This window comes from Rhinolophus sinicus, chromosome 3 (assembly GCF_057876585.1).
Source record: "Rhinolophus sinicus isolate RSI-liver-muscle chromosome 3, RSI-T2T, whole genome shotgun sequence".
Taxonomy (NCBI): Eukaryota; Metazoa; Chordata; class Mammalia; order Chiroptera; family Rhinolophidae; genus Rhinolophus; species Rhinolophus sinicus.
The window spans coordinates 138,524,460-138,536,399 of NC_142503.1; the positions used below are offsets into that span (position 1 = coordinate 138,524,460).

General features: G+C 56.8%; 1 protein-coding gene across 2 annotated transcripts in view; it reads left to right on the forward strand.

Moving 5' to 3' along the window:
• MAPKBP1 (mitogen-activated protein kinase binding protein 1) overlaps positions 1 to 11,878 on the forward strand; it is a 51,547-nt gene extending 39,669 nt beyond the window's left edge. For both annotated transcript variants that reach the window (XM_019725426.3, XM_019725427.3), the window contains 20 exons: positions 192 to 367; positions 1,153 to 1,244; positions 1,525 to 1,650; positions 2,019 to 2,089; positions 2,251 to 2,372; positions 2,654 to 2,729; positions 2,837 to 2,948; positions 3,126 to 3,189; positions 3,440 to 3,574; positions 3,777 to 3,913; positions 4,105 to 4,160; positions 5,234 to 5,470; positions 5,890 to 6,056; positions 6,284 to 6,429; positions 6,549 to 6,746; positions 6,916 to 7,000; positions 7,299 to 7,582; positions 7,804 to 8,400; positions 8,830 to 8,915; positions 9,542 to 11,878. In XM_019725426.3, coding sequence (XP_019580985.3) covers positions 192 to 367; positions 1,153 to 1,244; positions 1,525 to 1,650; positions 2,019 to 2,089; positions 2,251 to 2,372; positions 2,654 to 2,729; positions 2,837 to 2,948; positions 3,126 to 3,189; positions 3,440 to 3,574; positions 3,777 to 3,913; positions 4,105 to 4,160; positions 5,234 to 5,470; positions 5,890 to 6,056; positions 6,284 to 6,429; positions 6,549 to 6,746; positions 6,916 to 7,000; positions 7,299 to 7,582; positions 7,804 to 8,400; positions 8,830 to 8,915; positions 9,542 to 9,769 — 3,195 coding nt within the window. In that variant the 3' untranslated portion in view covers positions 9,770 to 11,878. The remainder of the gene's footprint in view (positions 1 to 191; positions 368 to 1,152; positions 1,245 to 1,524; positions 1,651 to 2,018; positions 2,090 to 2,250; positions 2,373 to 2,653; positions 2,730 to 2,836; positions 2,949 to 3,125; positions 3,190 to 3,439; positions 3,575 to 3,776; positions 3,914 to 4,104; positions 4,161 to 5,233; positions 5,471 to 5,889; positions 6,057 to 6,283; positions 6,430 to 6,548; positions 6,747 to 6,915; positions 7,001 to 7,298; positions 7,583 to 7,803; positions 8,401 to 8,829; positions 8,916 to 9,541) is intronic.
• Positions 11,879 to 11,940: the final 62 nt, after the last annotated feature.

Consider the following 11,940-nt stretch of genomic DNA (forward strand, 5'->3'; position numbering starts at 1 on the left):
GGCCTGGGGGTCCCCACTCCACACTTAGCATCCCATCCCCTCAGCCTCTAAACCTTCTCAGGAACGGGGTCCCCAGACCTTGATCTTCCAGCTCTTATTTGACTGGGCACTGCCAAGGGTTTTTCTTCATCATTCCTCTCCTCTTGCAGTTGTACCGGTCGGGCCTGCCTTATCCATTCCTCTTTACCTAGGACCTCATTAAGATCATCTATGTGGATGGGAACACACAGGCCCTGCTGGACACTGAGCTCCCCGGAGGAGACAAAGCTGATGGGTCCCTGATGGACCCCCGTGTGGGCATCCGCTCTGTGTGCATCAGCCCCAATGGACAGCATCTGGCTTCGGGAGACCGTATGGGCACGCTCAGGTAATGCCAGGCCTGGAGTGGGTACTGCCTGCCTTCCCCGTGCAGGCTGGGGGCGGGGGTTCGTTCCCCAAGGACAGAGCTTTAGAAAAGTTTGGTTCAAAAAGTTTGGGGAATAAGATTATTTATGTACAAGGGAAAGATATCTTTACAATGAAGAAATTCAGCAGACACCATCTTCGCCACGTCATCAAGCTTCACATTCCTCATATCGACATCGTGAAGCCCATGATATGATGTACTAAGGACGTAGCCTTGCTTCTGTGGTATTCTTCCCAAAAATGCGTAAACTTAGTCTAATCATGAGGAAACATCAGACAAACTCAAACTGAGGTACTTGCCACAGAGTACCTGTTCTGACCAGTTCTCTTCAGAAGTGTCAAGGTCATGAAAAGTAAGGTAAGACTGAAGAACTGTTGCAGACTACAGGAGACTAAGGAGAAATAACTAAATGCACATCGGATAGGATTCTGGATCCAGAAAAAGGACATTATGGAAAAACTGGTGAAATTCTGATAAAGCCTTTAATTAATAATATTATGCCAATGTAAATTTCCTGGTTCTGGTAATTGAACTATTATTGTTTTGTAAGATGTTAACATTAGGGAAAGCTGGGTAAAGGGAATGTGGAAACTCTCTGTACTCATTACACTTTTGTCTAAGCCTAAGAAATTAAATAAGAATAAATTTTGAAAAAGGTTGGGGAAAAGGTTGCAACAAAGGAAGCGGGGTGAGTCTCTCCTCCTGCAGCGTGGCAGTGACCTCTTCCCTCTTCCTTATCTTTGCAGGGTGCACGAGCTGCAGTCCCTAAGTGAGATGCTGAAAGTGGAGGCCCACGACTCAGAAATTCTGTGCCTGGAGTACTCTAAGCCAGACACCGGTAAGGAGCATACCTGGTCCCCAGCCCAGCGTGGCCCAGTTCTCCTCCAGTCCTGCTGATGCCATTTACAGCTGTTCCAGCTCTTGGGTGTGGGACTGAAAGTCCTATGAATCATTTGGTGTCTTTGCAGTTTTAGAGGAGGACAGCTCCATCCCTGCTCCGTGGTTCACGTGGCTTGGGAATATGGGGCTCAGTGCCCCATATGCAGTCCTCTTTGCCCAGGCCCAGAGAGGGTCTTGCTTTGGGCACTTGTGGGCTGATGGAGTTGTTTTAACCTCAGGTCTGAAGCTGCTGGCATCCGCGAGTCGGGACAGGCTGATCCACGTGCTGGATGCTGGACGGGAGTATAGCCTACAGCAGACGCTGGATGAGCACTCGTCTTCCATCACTGCTGTCAAGTTTGCAGGTGGGGGCAGGGCAATTGAGACACACCCTGCCACCTACCCCCAAAGTCCCCCTGGCCCCGCCACTGCCCCCTGCCTCCTGCCTCCATGAGAAAGGGTGGCTGTCACAGCGGGGGAGTGTTTGACAGCGGCTGGGAGGCCTGGGGCTGGATGGGAAGACAGGTGGACGGTAGACTCTCCATCCAGGGGACCCTGAGCCAACCAGGTGGGTTGAGAATAGGAAGAACGGAAAGCCCAGGTTTGGAGGGAAGCATCCTGATTTAATTGGTTGTCCCAGCCCCGTAGAGTAGCTCGAAGCGGGGAAACATAGAGGGAAGGCTGGCCCCATGTGGTGAGAGCAGTGGGAACAGCTAGGCCCCTTCCTCCACAGCCAGCGAGGGGCAAGTCCGCATGATCAGCTGTGGGGCAGACAAAAGCATCTACTTCCGCACTGCACAGAAGGTGAGGGGCGGGGCTTCCCTGGATGGGGCAGCGGGTGGCACTGGGGGTCTCTACTGGTCCTTTACCTGAGGTGGCAAGAGGTGAAGAGAAGAGAAAGCAGGGCTTTCTGGGCCTGGTGAGGCATTTGGGCTTGGGGTCTACCCACGTGCTCACCCCTGCAGTCTGGAGATGGAGTACAGTTTACACGGACACACCACGTGGTACGGAAGACGACCCTCTATGACATGGATGTGGAGCCCAGCTGGAAGTACACGGCCATTGGCTGCCAGGACCGAAATATTCGGTGGGAATCCCTTTCTCAGACCATCTGACCGGTTCCTTCATGCCCGAGGGGGTCAGCTGTAGGCACCAGAGTCCCCATGTCTGTCTGTCTTGTCCAGGACTGTGTGCCCCTGTGGGCCCACAGAATGAGTGCTTTGCCTCACTCAAAGGTGGCCGTCCCTTGGCGTTGGGGAGTGGCTCCCGTAGGGAATGGGGCTGGGAGTGAGTGCTGGCCTGTCTGCTGCCCAGGTGTGCTTCCCCATGACCTCCGCCTCGTGTGAATGACAGTGTGTGTCTTTATAGGATCTTTAACATCAGCAGTGGGAAGCAGAAGAAGCTGTTTAAAGGGTCACAGGGTGAGGACGGCACTCTGATTAAGGTAAGGGCCCAGCCGGATGGGCGCTGGTCCAGAGGGTGGTAGGACAGGGGTACTGGGTGGAGGGGGCCTGCTGCTTCCTGTCCTCTCCAGCTGTGTGTCCCACGCAGGTGCAGACAGACCCCTCAGGGATCTACATTGCCACCAGCTGCTCCGACAAGAACCTTTCCATTTTTGACTTCTCTTCAGGCGAGTGTGTGGCCACCATGTTCGGCCACTCAGGTGAGTGTATCCCCAATACTCTGCCCCTGAAACTTTATTCTTTCTTTCTTTAGTTTCTTGGGACCCATCACATCTGGCTGCTTCTCCCTCCCAACCTACCCCCACCTCCACGGTTGGAACAGAAACTCGGCTGGGATTTCAGGGTGGCTCATGGGCCATATTCTTTGTTCTTCACAGAGATTGTCACTGGCATGAAATTTAGTAATGACTGCAAACATCTCATCTCTGTGTCGGGAGACAGGTGAGCAGAAGCTTCCCTGCGACAGATTCTTCCTCTGTGCCACAGATATGCCCTGCCCCCTGCCCGCTCTCCCCTCAGTGGTGTCTCTGGGAAGTAGGGCTAAATAGGGCTGTTTCTTGGCTGGGCCTGACCTGGTGCTAGCGGGCGGCTTGGTCTCCTTGCCAGCTTGTGGAGAAGGGGAACTAATGGCGTTGCCACCTCCAGAGTCTTACCCTAACTCTCCCTCACCCAACTCTGTGGCTCTGCCCAGCTGCATATTTGTGTGGCGCCTGAGCTCTGAGATGACCATCAGCATGAGGCAGCGTCTGGCTGAACTGCGCCAGCGTCAGCGAGGGAGCAAGCAGCAAGGACCGTCCTCGCCCCAAAGGGCTGCTGCGCCCAGCCGGTGAGAACAGTGTGGGCCGTGGGCAGGCCGTGGGTGGGCGTCCAGATTGCCCTCTGTGGTCTCACCGCGCCTCCTCCTTGCTCTGGACCTACCCTTCAGCAACTCTATCCCCCAACACCTGCTTCTCACATGAAGATCCATGATGTTGGCCTCTCCCCACACTGAGTCTCCTCTCCCCATGACCTTCCTCTCTCGGACACAGACGCGAGGCCCCGTCCAGGCTGTCTTCTGGACCAGCACTCTCATCAGACAGTGACAAGGACGGAGAAGACGAGGGCACTGAAGAAGAAGAACTTCCAGCTCTGCCCATCCTTGCCAAGGGTACCAAGAAAGAGCCAGGTCTGTGGAAGTCTGGCATGGGGCCAGACAGGAACCAGTTGGTATAGAGGCTTGATATGCCCTTTCCGGGATGGTGGGAGTAAGAGCAGTGTGAGCTGAGGAAACTAGAGCGTCCTTGTGGCCACACAGGAGGGTATGGGCTGCTGTGGGTGGGCAGGAGACACACTCTCTGACTGCCTGTCTCTGTCTAGCCTCGGTGCCCAGCCTAGCCCTGCCCCGAAGCCTGTCCCACTGGGAGATGAGTCGGGTAAGTCACCATCGTTAAAATACCCTTCCAAGTTTGCAAGAGGTGAAGGAAGGTGAAAGCAGGGCTCGCTGGGCATTTGGACATAGGGTGTGCCCACATACTCCAGCCCTTGTGTCCATGGAAGGGCCTGTGGGGCAGCTCGGCTGATCCCAGGTTAAGGATGGTGAATGCCAGGGGTTTCCTTCCTGTGGGCCAGGTGAGGGGCCTGCAAGGGTTAGTCACCCCTCGGGGAAGTCTTCTACTTGGCCTGAGAGTAAATGTGAACAAAGAACAGGTTGAGGTGGGGAGTGGGAAGGAGGTGTCTGAGCCAAATGCTTAGAACTAAAGTTCAAGAAAATCAAAGGTCCAAAGAACAGAAATGTGGAGAAGCTGTAATTCTAAAGACCCCAGGTGAGGAGGTAAGCTCAGAAGTTGCAGATAGTGAGAGGGGAAATGACCAATAACTAAGTGGCTACGTCAGGGTAGCCAGAGTAAGATCAAGGCTTTCAGAGCAAGCCCCGGGCAGCCCGTCCTCACTGGTCCTGAGTCGGTATTTCAAGTGCAGCACCGGTCATGGTCAGCAGCAGTTCCGTGGGATGATGGTGGGGGGGTGTCTCGGGTATGTTCTGACCGGCCAAGGCTCTCAAGTCTGGGTTTGTGGGTTGTTCTTGGTGCTGTGAATGAACTTGGGGTCCCTGTTGAGGCTGTCCTCAGAGTAGGGGACTTCTAGAGAGTCCTAGCTTTGGGGTACCCATGACACCAGGTGAAGACTGAGACCAGAAGGTCCTCTGAGACAGGATGTAGATTGAAGCTAAAAGCATAAACTCTGGAGCCAGACTACCTGAGTTGTAACCTACAAGCAAGCCACTTACTGTCTGTGGGACTTGGCCGAGTTACTTAAGCCTGCTGTGCTTCAGTTTCCCATCCGTAATGATGGGGATAATAATAGTACCTACTTCATCAGGTTGTTGTGAAGTTTAAATGAACTAATACATGCCAAGTACCAGGCACACAGTAAGTGATAATGTGAATGTGTGCTCAAACGATCGGGGAATTGCTATCGTTACTCCTTCCCCACCCCTGCCCCATATCAGGCCCAGGAGACGGAAGAGTTCCTGGACCCAGCTCCGGCCGCCAACCAAGGGCCCAGAAGAAGGGGGCGCTGGGCTCAGTCAGGCGTAGAGCTGAGTGTTCGCTCCATGCTAGACCTGCGGCAGCTGGAGACACTGGCCCCGAGCCCTCGGGGCTGCAGCCAGGACTTGCTGCCCACGACTCCATGTGGTCCTGGGAAGCATGGGCAGCAGGCCCCTGAGACCTCACGCGCTGTCCAGGTGAGCCGCTTCCTTCCTGTTCCTTCGAGACCTCCAGACAGCCTCAGCCAGCGTGTGCCAACAGCTCGCTCTGCCCCTGTGGCACGTGGGTATCCTGAGCTGCAAAGTCAGGGTGGGACTGGCCCGGCTGTGTGTATGGGGGTGAAGAAGCAAAGGGTAGCCTTGGCTTGCTCTGGCTCCCTTGGAGGGCTCGTGATAGTAAGTGGTGGCTGGCAATTGGCAGCCAGATGCTCAGAGTTCTTCCAGAAGCTCAGAAACACTAGTTGGAGCTCCGCCTGGCTTCTTGGTATCTGTCCTCAGAGTTGGAGTAGTCAGCTTCTCCCAGAGTTGGTGCACCCCAAATCCTTGCTCACCTACACCTCTTTTTCCAGTCCCTCTGTCACATTAGCAACCCTAGTAATGCCCCTGTGTGTTTCCAGAATGAAAAGCCCTCTCGGACTCAGGCTTCCCAACCCTGTTCCTGCCCCCACATTATCCGATTGTTGTCCCAAGAGGAAGGGGTCTTTCCCCAAGATCTGGAGCCTACACCCATTGAAGATGGGATTGTCTACCCGGAGCCGATCAGCAGCCCCACCTTGGATACCAGGCAAGGGCCCTACCACCACCAGACCCCTGGGGCCATGCAGCCACTAGGCTTCCCTTCCCTCTGAATGTTCCTTAATGAGCGGAGGGCTGGCCCCAGGGTACCCAGGGCTTGCCTGCAAGTCCCCGCTGCCTCGTGCCCAGTCCTGCTCCCAGGTGGGGGAGAAGGCAGGCAGGAGTCCAGTGGGGCAGCTGCTCACTCCTGCTCACTGCCTCCTCTTTCCCCTGCAGTGAGTTCCAGGTACAGGCACCAGCGCGAGGGGCCCTGGGAAGAGTGTACCCAGGCAGCAGGGGCTCCGAGAAGCACAGTCCTGACAGTGCCTGCTCTGTGGATTATAGCAGCAGCCGCCTTTCCAGCCCTGAGCACCCCAATGAAGGTGAGGCTGCAGCCCCGAGGGAGGGCCAGGACCATGCAGGTCGTGGACTGAGGTGGGAGTGGAGGCTCTGGCAACAGATGGGTGCAGCGTGATGCCTCTCTCCCCTCCCCCACATCCAGACTCTGAGAGCACGGAGCCCCTGAGTGTGGATGGCATTTCCTCAGACCTTGAAGAGCCAGCTGAGGGTGATGAGGAAGAGGAGGAAGAGGAGGGAGGCACTGGCCCCTATGGGCTGCAGGAAGGCAGCCCCCATACGCCGGACCAGGAGCGGTTTCTAAAGCAGCACTTTGAGACTCTGGCCAGTGGTGCTGCTCCAGGTGTGGTCAGAGGGCCGGCATTTGGTCACTGCCATCTGCCCTGCCCGCCTTCTCTGCCTGGCTGAGAGGGAGGGTCTAAGGGCAGGCCATGCCCTGGGGGTGCCTTCTAGGGGAGGAGAATCTGTGGCAAGGGCTTCCTTCATTTCATGATTTCTTGTCACCCTGGCAGGGGGCCCAGTCCGGGTACCAGAGAGGACAGAGTCTCAGAGCATTTCTTCACGATTCCTGTTGCAAGTGCAGACTCCCTCCTTCAGGTACCCTCCCCACAGCACCTCTTCCTCTCCCACTAGGAGCTCCAGCTCCCCTGACTTCCCATTGCTCCCATCAGGGCCAGCCCTGCCGCTGGAGCAGCCTGCAGCTCCTCTCGTCAGTGCTCGTCTTGCCGTGCCCAGGAGTATTTTGCATTCCCAAGCTTTGGGATACTGGCCTGGCTGGCTTTGCGTCTGCCCTTCTCTCCTAATGCTTCCCTAGTGTTGTGAGAGCTTCTCCCCATCTTGGCAGGGAAGATCCCTGAGCCTCCACTGGGCTTTCTTCCACATTTCCTCCCTGTAGGGAACTGTCCCCATCTTCCTCAAGTCTGGCACTGACGCTGAGACCAGTCCAGGTGCCACAGGCTTCTGGTGAGCAGCTGAGAGGCAATGGTGCCAGTCCTCCAGGAGCACCCCCAGAGGTGGAGCTCTCCCCCGGAAACCCTGGCCCCCAGCAGGCAGCCCCTGTGTTGTTGCCACGACGGCGTCTCAACCCGGACAGCAGCTGGGCCCCCAAGAGAGTGGCCACAAGCAGCCCCTTAGGTGGACTCCAAAAAGCCCAGTCTGTGCAGAGTCTGGTGCCACAGGGTAAGGAGCCTGGTGGGCTCAGCTCCCGGGTGAGGGGAGTGTGGGGCACGTGAGCATGCTAGAGGAAGGAGGTCCTGATGTGGTCCTGATGTGTCACTGCGCTTGCCCCTGGGTGTCCTTTAGCGGGGATGTGCAGGGCACAGTTCCTTGGGAATTGAGCCCTGGTGCCCGGGGCACCTTCCTGACCACCTAGCCTGCATGCATCTTTGTCTCCTCTGCAGGTGAAGCTCCTACTCCAGGTCCATTGCTGTTACGAGAGATGGAGGCCCAGGAGGGCCTGCGTTCCCTGCCCCAGGCCGACAACCGGCTGTCTCGGTCCCAGTCCTACCAGAACCCCACCACCAGTTCCATGGCTAAGATATCCCGCAGCATTTCTGTTGGGGAGAACCTGGGCCTGGCGGCTGAACCTCCAGCTCCTGCTCCCCTCCGCGTCTCACCGCTCAGCAAGCTAGCCCTGCCCAGCCGGGCTCACCTGGTCCTGGACATTCCGAAACCACTGCCTGATCGTCCTTCCCTGGCCACATTCTCACCTGTTACCAAGGGCAGGTCCCCTGGTGAGATGGAACAGCCTGGCTCCCCAGCGGGCCTAGGAAAGGCTCACAGTACCTCTGAGAGGCGGGCCTGTTTGGGGGAGGATCCCTCTCCCAGGCCTAGGACAGAGTGCCAAGCTCAGCTTGGACCCAACAGCCCCTGTGCCCAGCACCGGCCAGGCAGCAGCCATCTCCGAGGCCCTGAGAACTTGCAGTCCCCACCCCCTGAGAAGACTCCCAGCCCCATGGGGTGCAGCAGGCCCGGGGCAGCCTTGACCCCCGCCTCAGGTGTGCACAGCTCACCCGCGCTCCTCTCCTGCCCTGTCCTCTCCTGTCTCTGTTGGCCACTCCCTGGCTCCATTCCATTTCTGTGCGTCCCGCCTCTGGTGTTTTTCCTTCCTGTCTGTTCCTTTCTCGGTCCATAAGTCGCAGCCCTGATGATGAGACACTCCTGCCGAGTTTCATGATCTCCCTGTGACATACTTGCCCCCCAGTGCCTTCTGGCCCCTGGGGCTGGGGTGGTCCTTTCCTCTGGATCTTTCTGTCTGGTGTCGGGAGGGTGTTGGGAAGGAAGAGACGGGGAAGGGACTGAGGGCAAGCGGAGGAGGTGTGATGCTGGTGGGTCACAGGCTTGTCCTGCTCCGAGCGGCCGTAAGGGGGGGACGCCTGGAAGAGCAACTGTGCTGGGCCTTACTGAGCTGCATCTGCCCCTCCCAGGACCCGCGGTGAGCCTGGAGCAGTGTGAACAACTTGTGGCCGAACTCCAGGGCAGTCTGCGTCAGGCCGTGCAGCTCTACCACTTGGTATGTGTTGGGCATCAGCGGCAGGGAGACAGAGCCTGTCAGGGATGCTAGCTGAGTGTCCAGAACGTAATGATAAGGCTCTTCCACTGATGGCTAGTGGAGCAATCTAGAACATCTTGGGCAAGGAGGCCAGAGGGTTAGAGGCCAGTCTGGGCCTTTTGAACCGAGCACCTAGGGCCATTTCTGGCTGAAAGCTGGAGACTTCCTCAGACAAGAGGGTGGGGTAGAGAGCCCACGTGTCCTAGTTTGCTCTGGACCATCCCAGTTTATGCCTGTTGTCCCAGTGTAATTGTTAATAGTATCCCTTTTCGGACTCAAAAACTATTTGGCACCCTAGACCTGGGGGCAATCTGGCAGGGCCCAAGCCTTGAAAGAGCAGTTGCTAAAAAAATACAGATGGTGCCATAATCTGATGGGGTCACCCCAGAGTCTGCCGCAATCCCGTAGCCTCTGGTTGTACTTAGTGATCTTGGGAGTGTGGAGTTCCCAGCCATATCCAGCTGGGCATGCAGTCCCTTCTTGGGGGGTTGGGGGGCAGGCTATCTAGGTTGGGCCACTCTTTTTTATAAGTCCTTGGACAGGTCCCGCCACTGTTCCTCCAACCCACTTTTGGGGTCCTATTGCAGGTGACCAGCTGCAAGACGCCCTCAGCAGAGCAAAGTCGCATCACCCAGCTCCTCAGAAACACCTTCTCTTCAGTGCGGCAGGAGCTAGAGGCCCTGGCCGGGACAGTGCTGTCCAGCCCAGGCGGGAGCCCTGGGGCCGTGGGAGCTGAGCAAACGCAGGCCCTGCTAGAGCAGTACTCAGAGCTGCTGCTTCGAGCTGTGGAGCAGCGCATGGAACGCAGACTCTGAGTTCCAGAAGCCTGTCCCAAGTGAATGCCCCCCTCATTCCAAACTGTAGCCCTTCCTCCACTCACTTGTGGGGATGCTTGGAGTGGATAGCAGGGATCAATGCTCAGAGAGGAAGCAGCTTTCCGGGCTGCTTCTCATGGGGCTCCTGTATTTATTAATTTATTTCCCTGACTGTTGCCTCACTTTCTTGGAACTCCTGCCTCCACAGCCCCTCCAGTGGCTCCTGCGGGGGTAGGTCTTGGGTCTTTGTCATCTTGGTGCTGTGAGGAGTAGGAGGGCAGCCTGCCCCATCTGGGGGACATCGGGAAGGGCTCGCCCCCTCTTCTCAGAAGCCATTTGAAATTACTGCAGGGATCCGCTCCCTGGGGTGGAGCGCACACACACAGGGTATTCAGTGGGAGAGGGGAGAGGCCATGTGGTATTCAGTGCTCTTCAGCCAGCAGCGGAGCCTCTCCTCTACCTCCACTTCCCCTCCTACACCAGCTGCACTGCCCTGGCTGCCAGTACAGGGGCTGTTTTCCTCAATTCCTGGCAGTTCAGAAATGCAGAGCTCTCTGGCCCTCCAGAGTATTCCCAGCCGTCAGGAGGCTTGAGTTGGTATCAAGGCCTGAGTCCCCACATTCCACTCCCATTCCCCCTCCAAGAGGGCCCTAGTATTGTCTCTCTCCCCATTCCCTTTTCTGTCCTGGCCGGAACTCGTGGAGCCAGCTGTGGGATGTTGCTGCGGGACAGTGAAGCCCTTTGCTAGGCAGACACGATTCCCAGGCCTCCTTTCCTCAGCCCCTGGGCCTTCCCTGTCCTCCAACCCCGGCCCCCAGCAGGCTGCTGGAGCCCAGAGGCCGCTTCCTCCCTGTTTCCTGAGTGATGCTAAGTCAGAAGCCTCTTGTTGGAACTTCCCTTTTGGTTTACAGGGTGCCGGCCCACCTTCTAAGGACCTTAACCACAGATGGAATCACACACACACACCCATCAAGAAGCAGAAAAAGGGATGGAACACACTAAACCCCACATTCTGATTTTTGGTGTCCACAGTCTAGATGACATGAGATGGCCCATAGGGGACTTAGTTCAGGTAGGAGGAGCCTCCTCAAAGACAGCACTGGGTACCCAGGGTGTTCTGGATACCGGAGTTTGAGGGGAGGGAGGCACACGGGACTGTAGCAGGCGCCAAGAGACACTGGAAAGGTGGTAGGAGGGACAGGTAAGTGGTAGAGGTAAGGGGCTAGGTTAGAACTAGAAGGACAGTTGTTCAGGGTGTGGGGAAGGAGGTAAAGCACAGTGGCAGGTAGAGTAGGACCAAGTAGTGAAGCAGTTGAAGAGTTGGGGTGACGTGTCTCCGGGCCCTGCTGCTTCCCTCTGCCTCAGGTAAGTCGACAGCTTTTCTATAGCCCCATGCCACAGAAGCCCATTCCATCTCCCATGGGCAGGCCTCTGGGCTCTCCTGGCTCCTAGGCAGAGGCGTAGAAAGAAATTGGATTCTGAAGGGTGCCCAGCTCCGTTTACCTCAGCCTGAGTGCACCTGAACAAATGAAACCTATTTCACCCCCACTCTTCTCTACTACCACCACCTGTATGGTCAATCTGCGTTGAAATCCTGGACCCCAAGAACTCTGGCAGCTGAGGGTGGACCCCTTGCGGGGCTGCAGCTGCCCCTGTGAGGGTTAGAAATCCACGCTCCCCTCACCCCCAAATCGGCACACCAGCCACAGCCCACCCCAGACAGGGCTCAGGCTTGGCCCTCTGGGCTGGGCTCTTCACGATCCTCAGCCAGCCTGTTCCTCACCAGGAGGAAGCTACGCTCCTGCTATGGTTTGTGAGGTGGCTGCCCTTTCCCTACCCCCAGCCCAGCGTGTGTGTGTGTGTTTGGGGGGAAAGGGGGGTCTTGTGGCCGGGCCGGCGCCCATCTCCTGCATGTCTGAGGCCACCGGCAACTGCCTCCCCTGCCCAGATTTGCCCTGACCCAGTTTTAAAAGCCCCTTATTTATAACTTTTATACTTTGTCCACGCCCTGGCGCTTCCCTCCTCCCCAGGTCTCACGGGGCTGGGGCTGTTTTTAACATGTTCGTTTGTACTGATGTATGAACTCGTCAATAAACAATCATTTGTTAACTCTGGGACGTCAGCGAGTGGGGTAGGCAACAGAAGGCGCTTCTCGCTCGCCGCATGGAAAG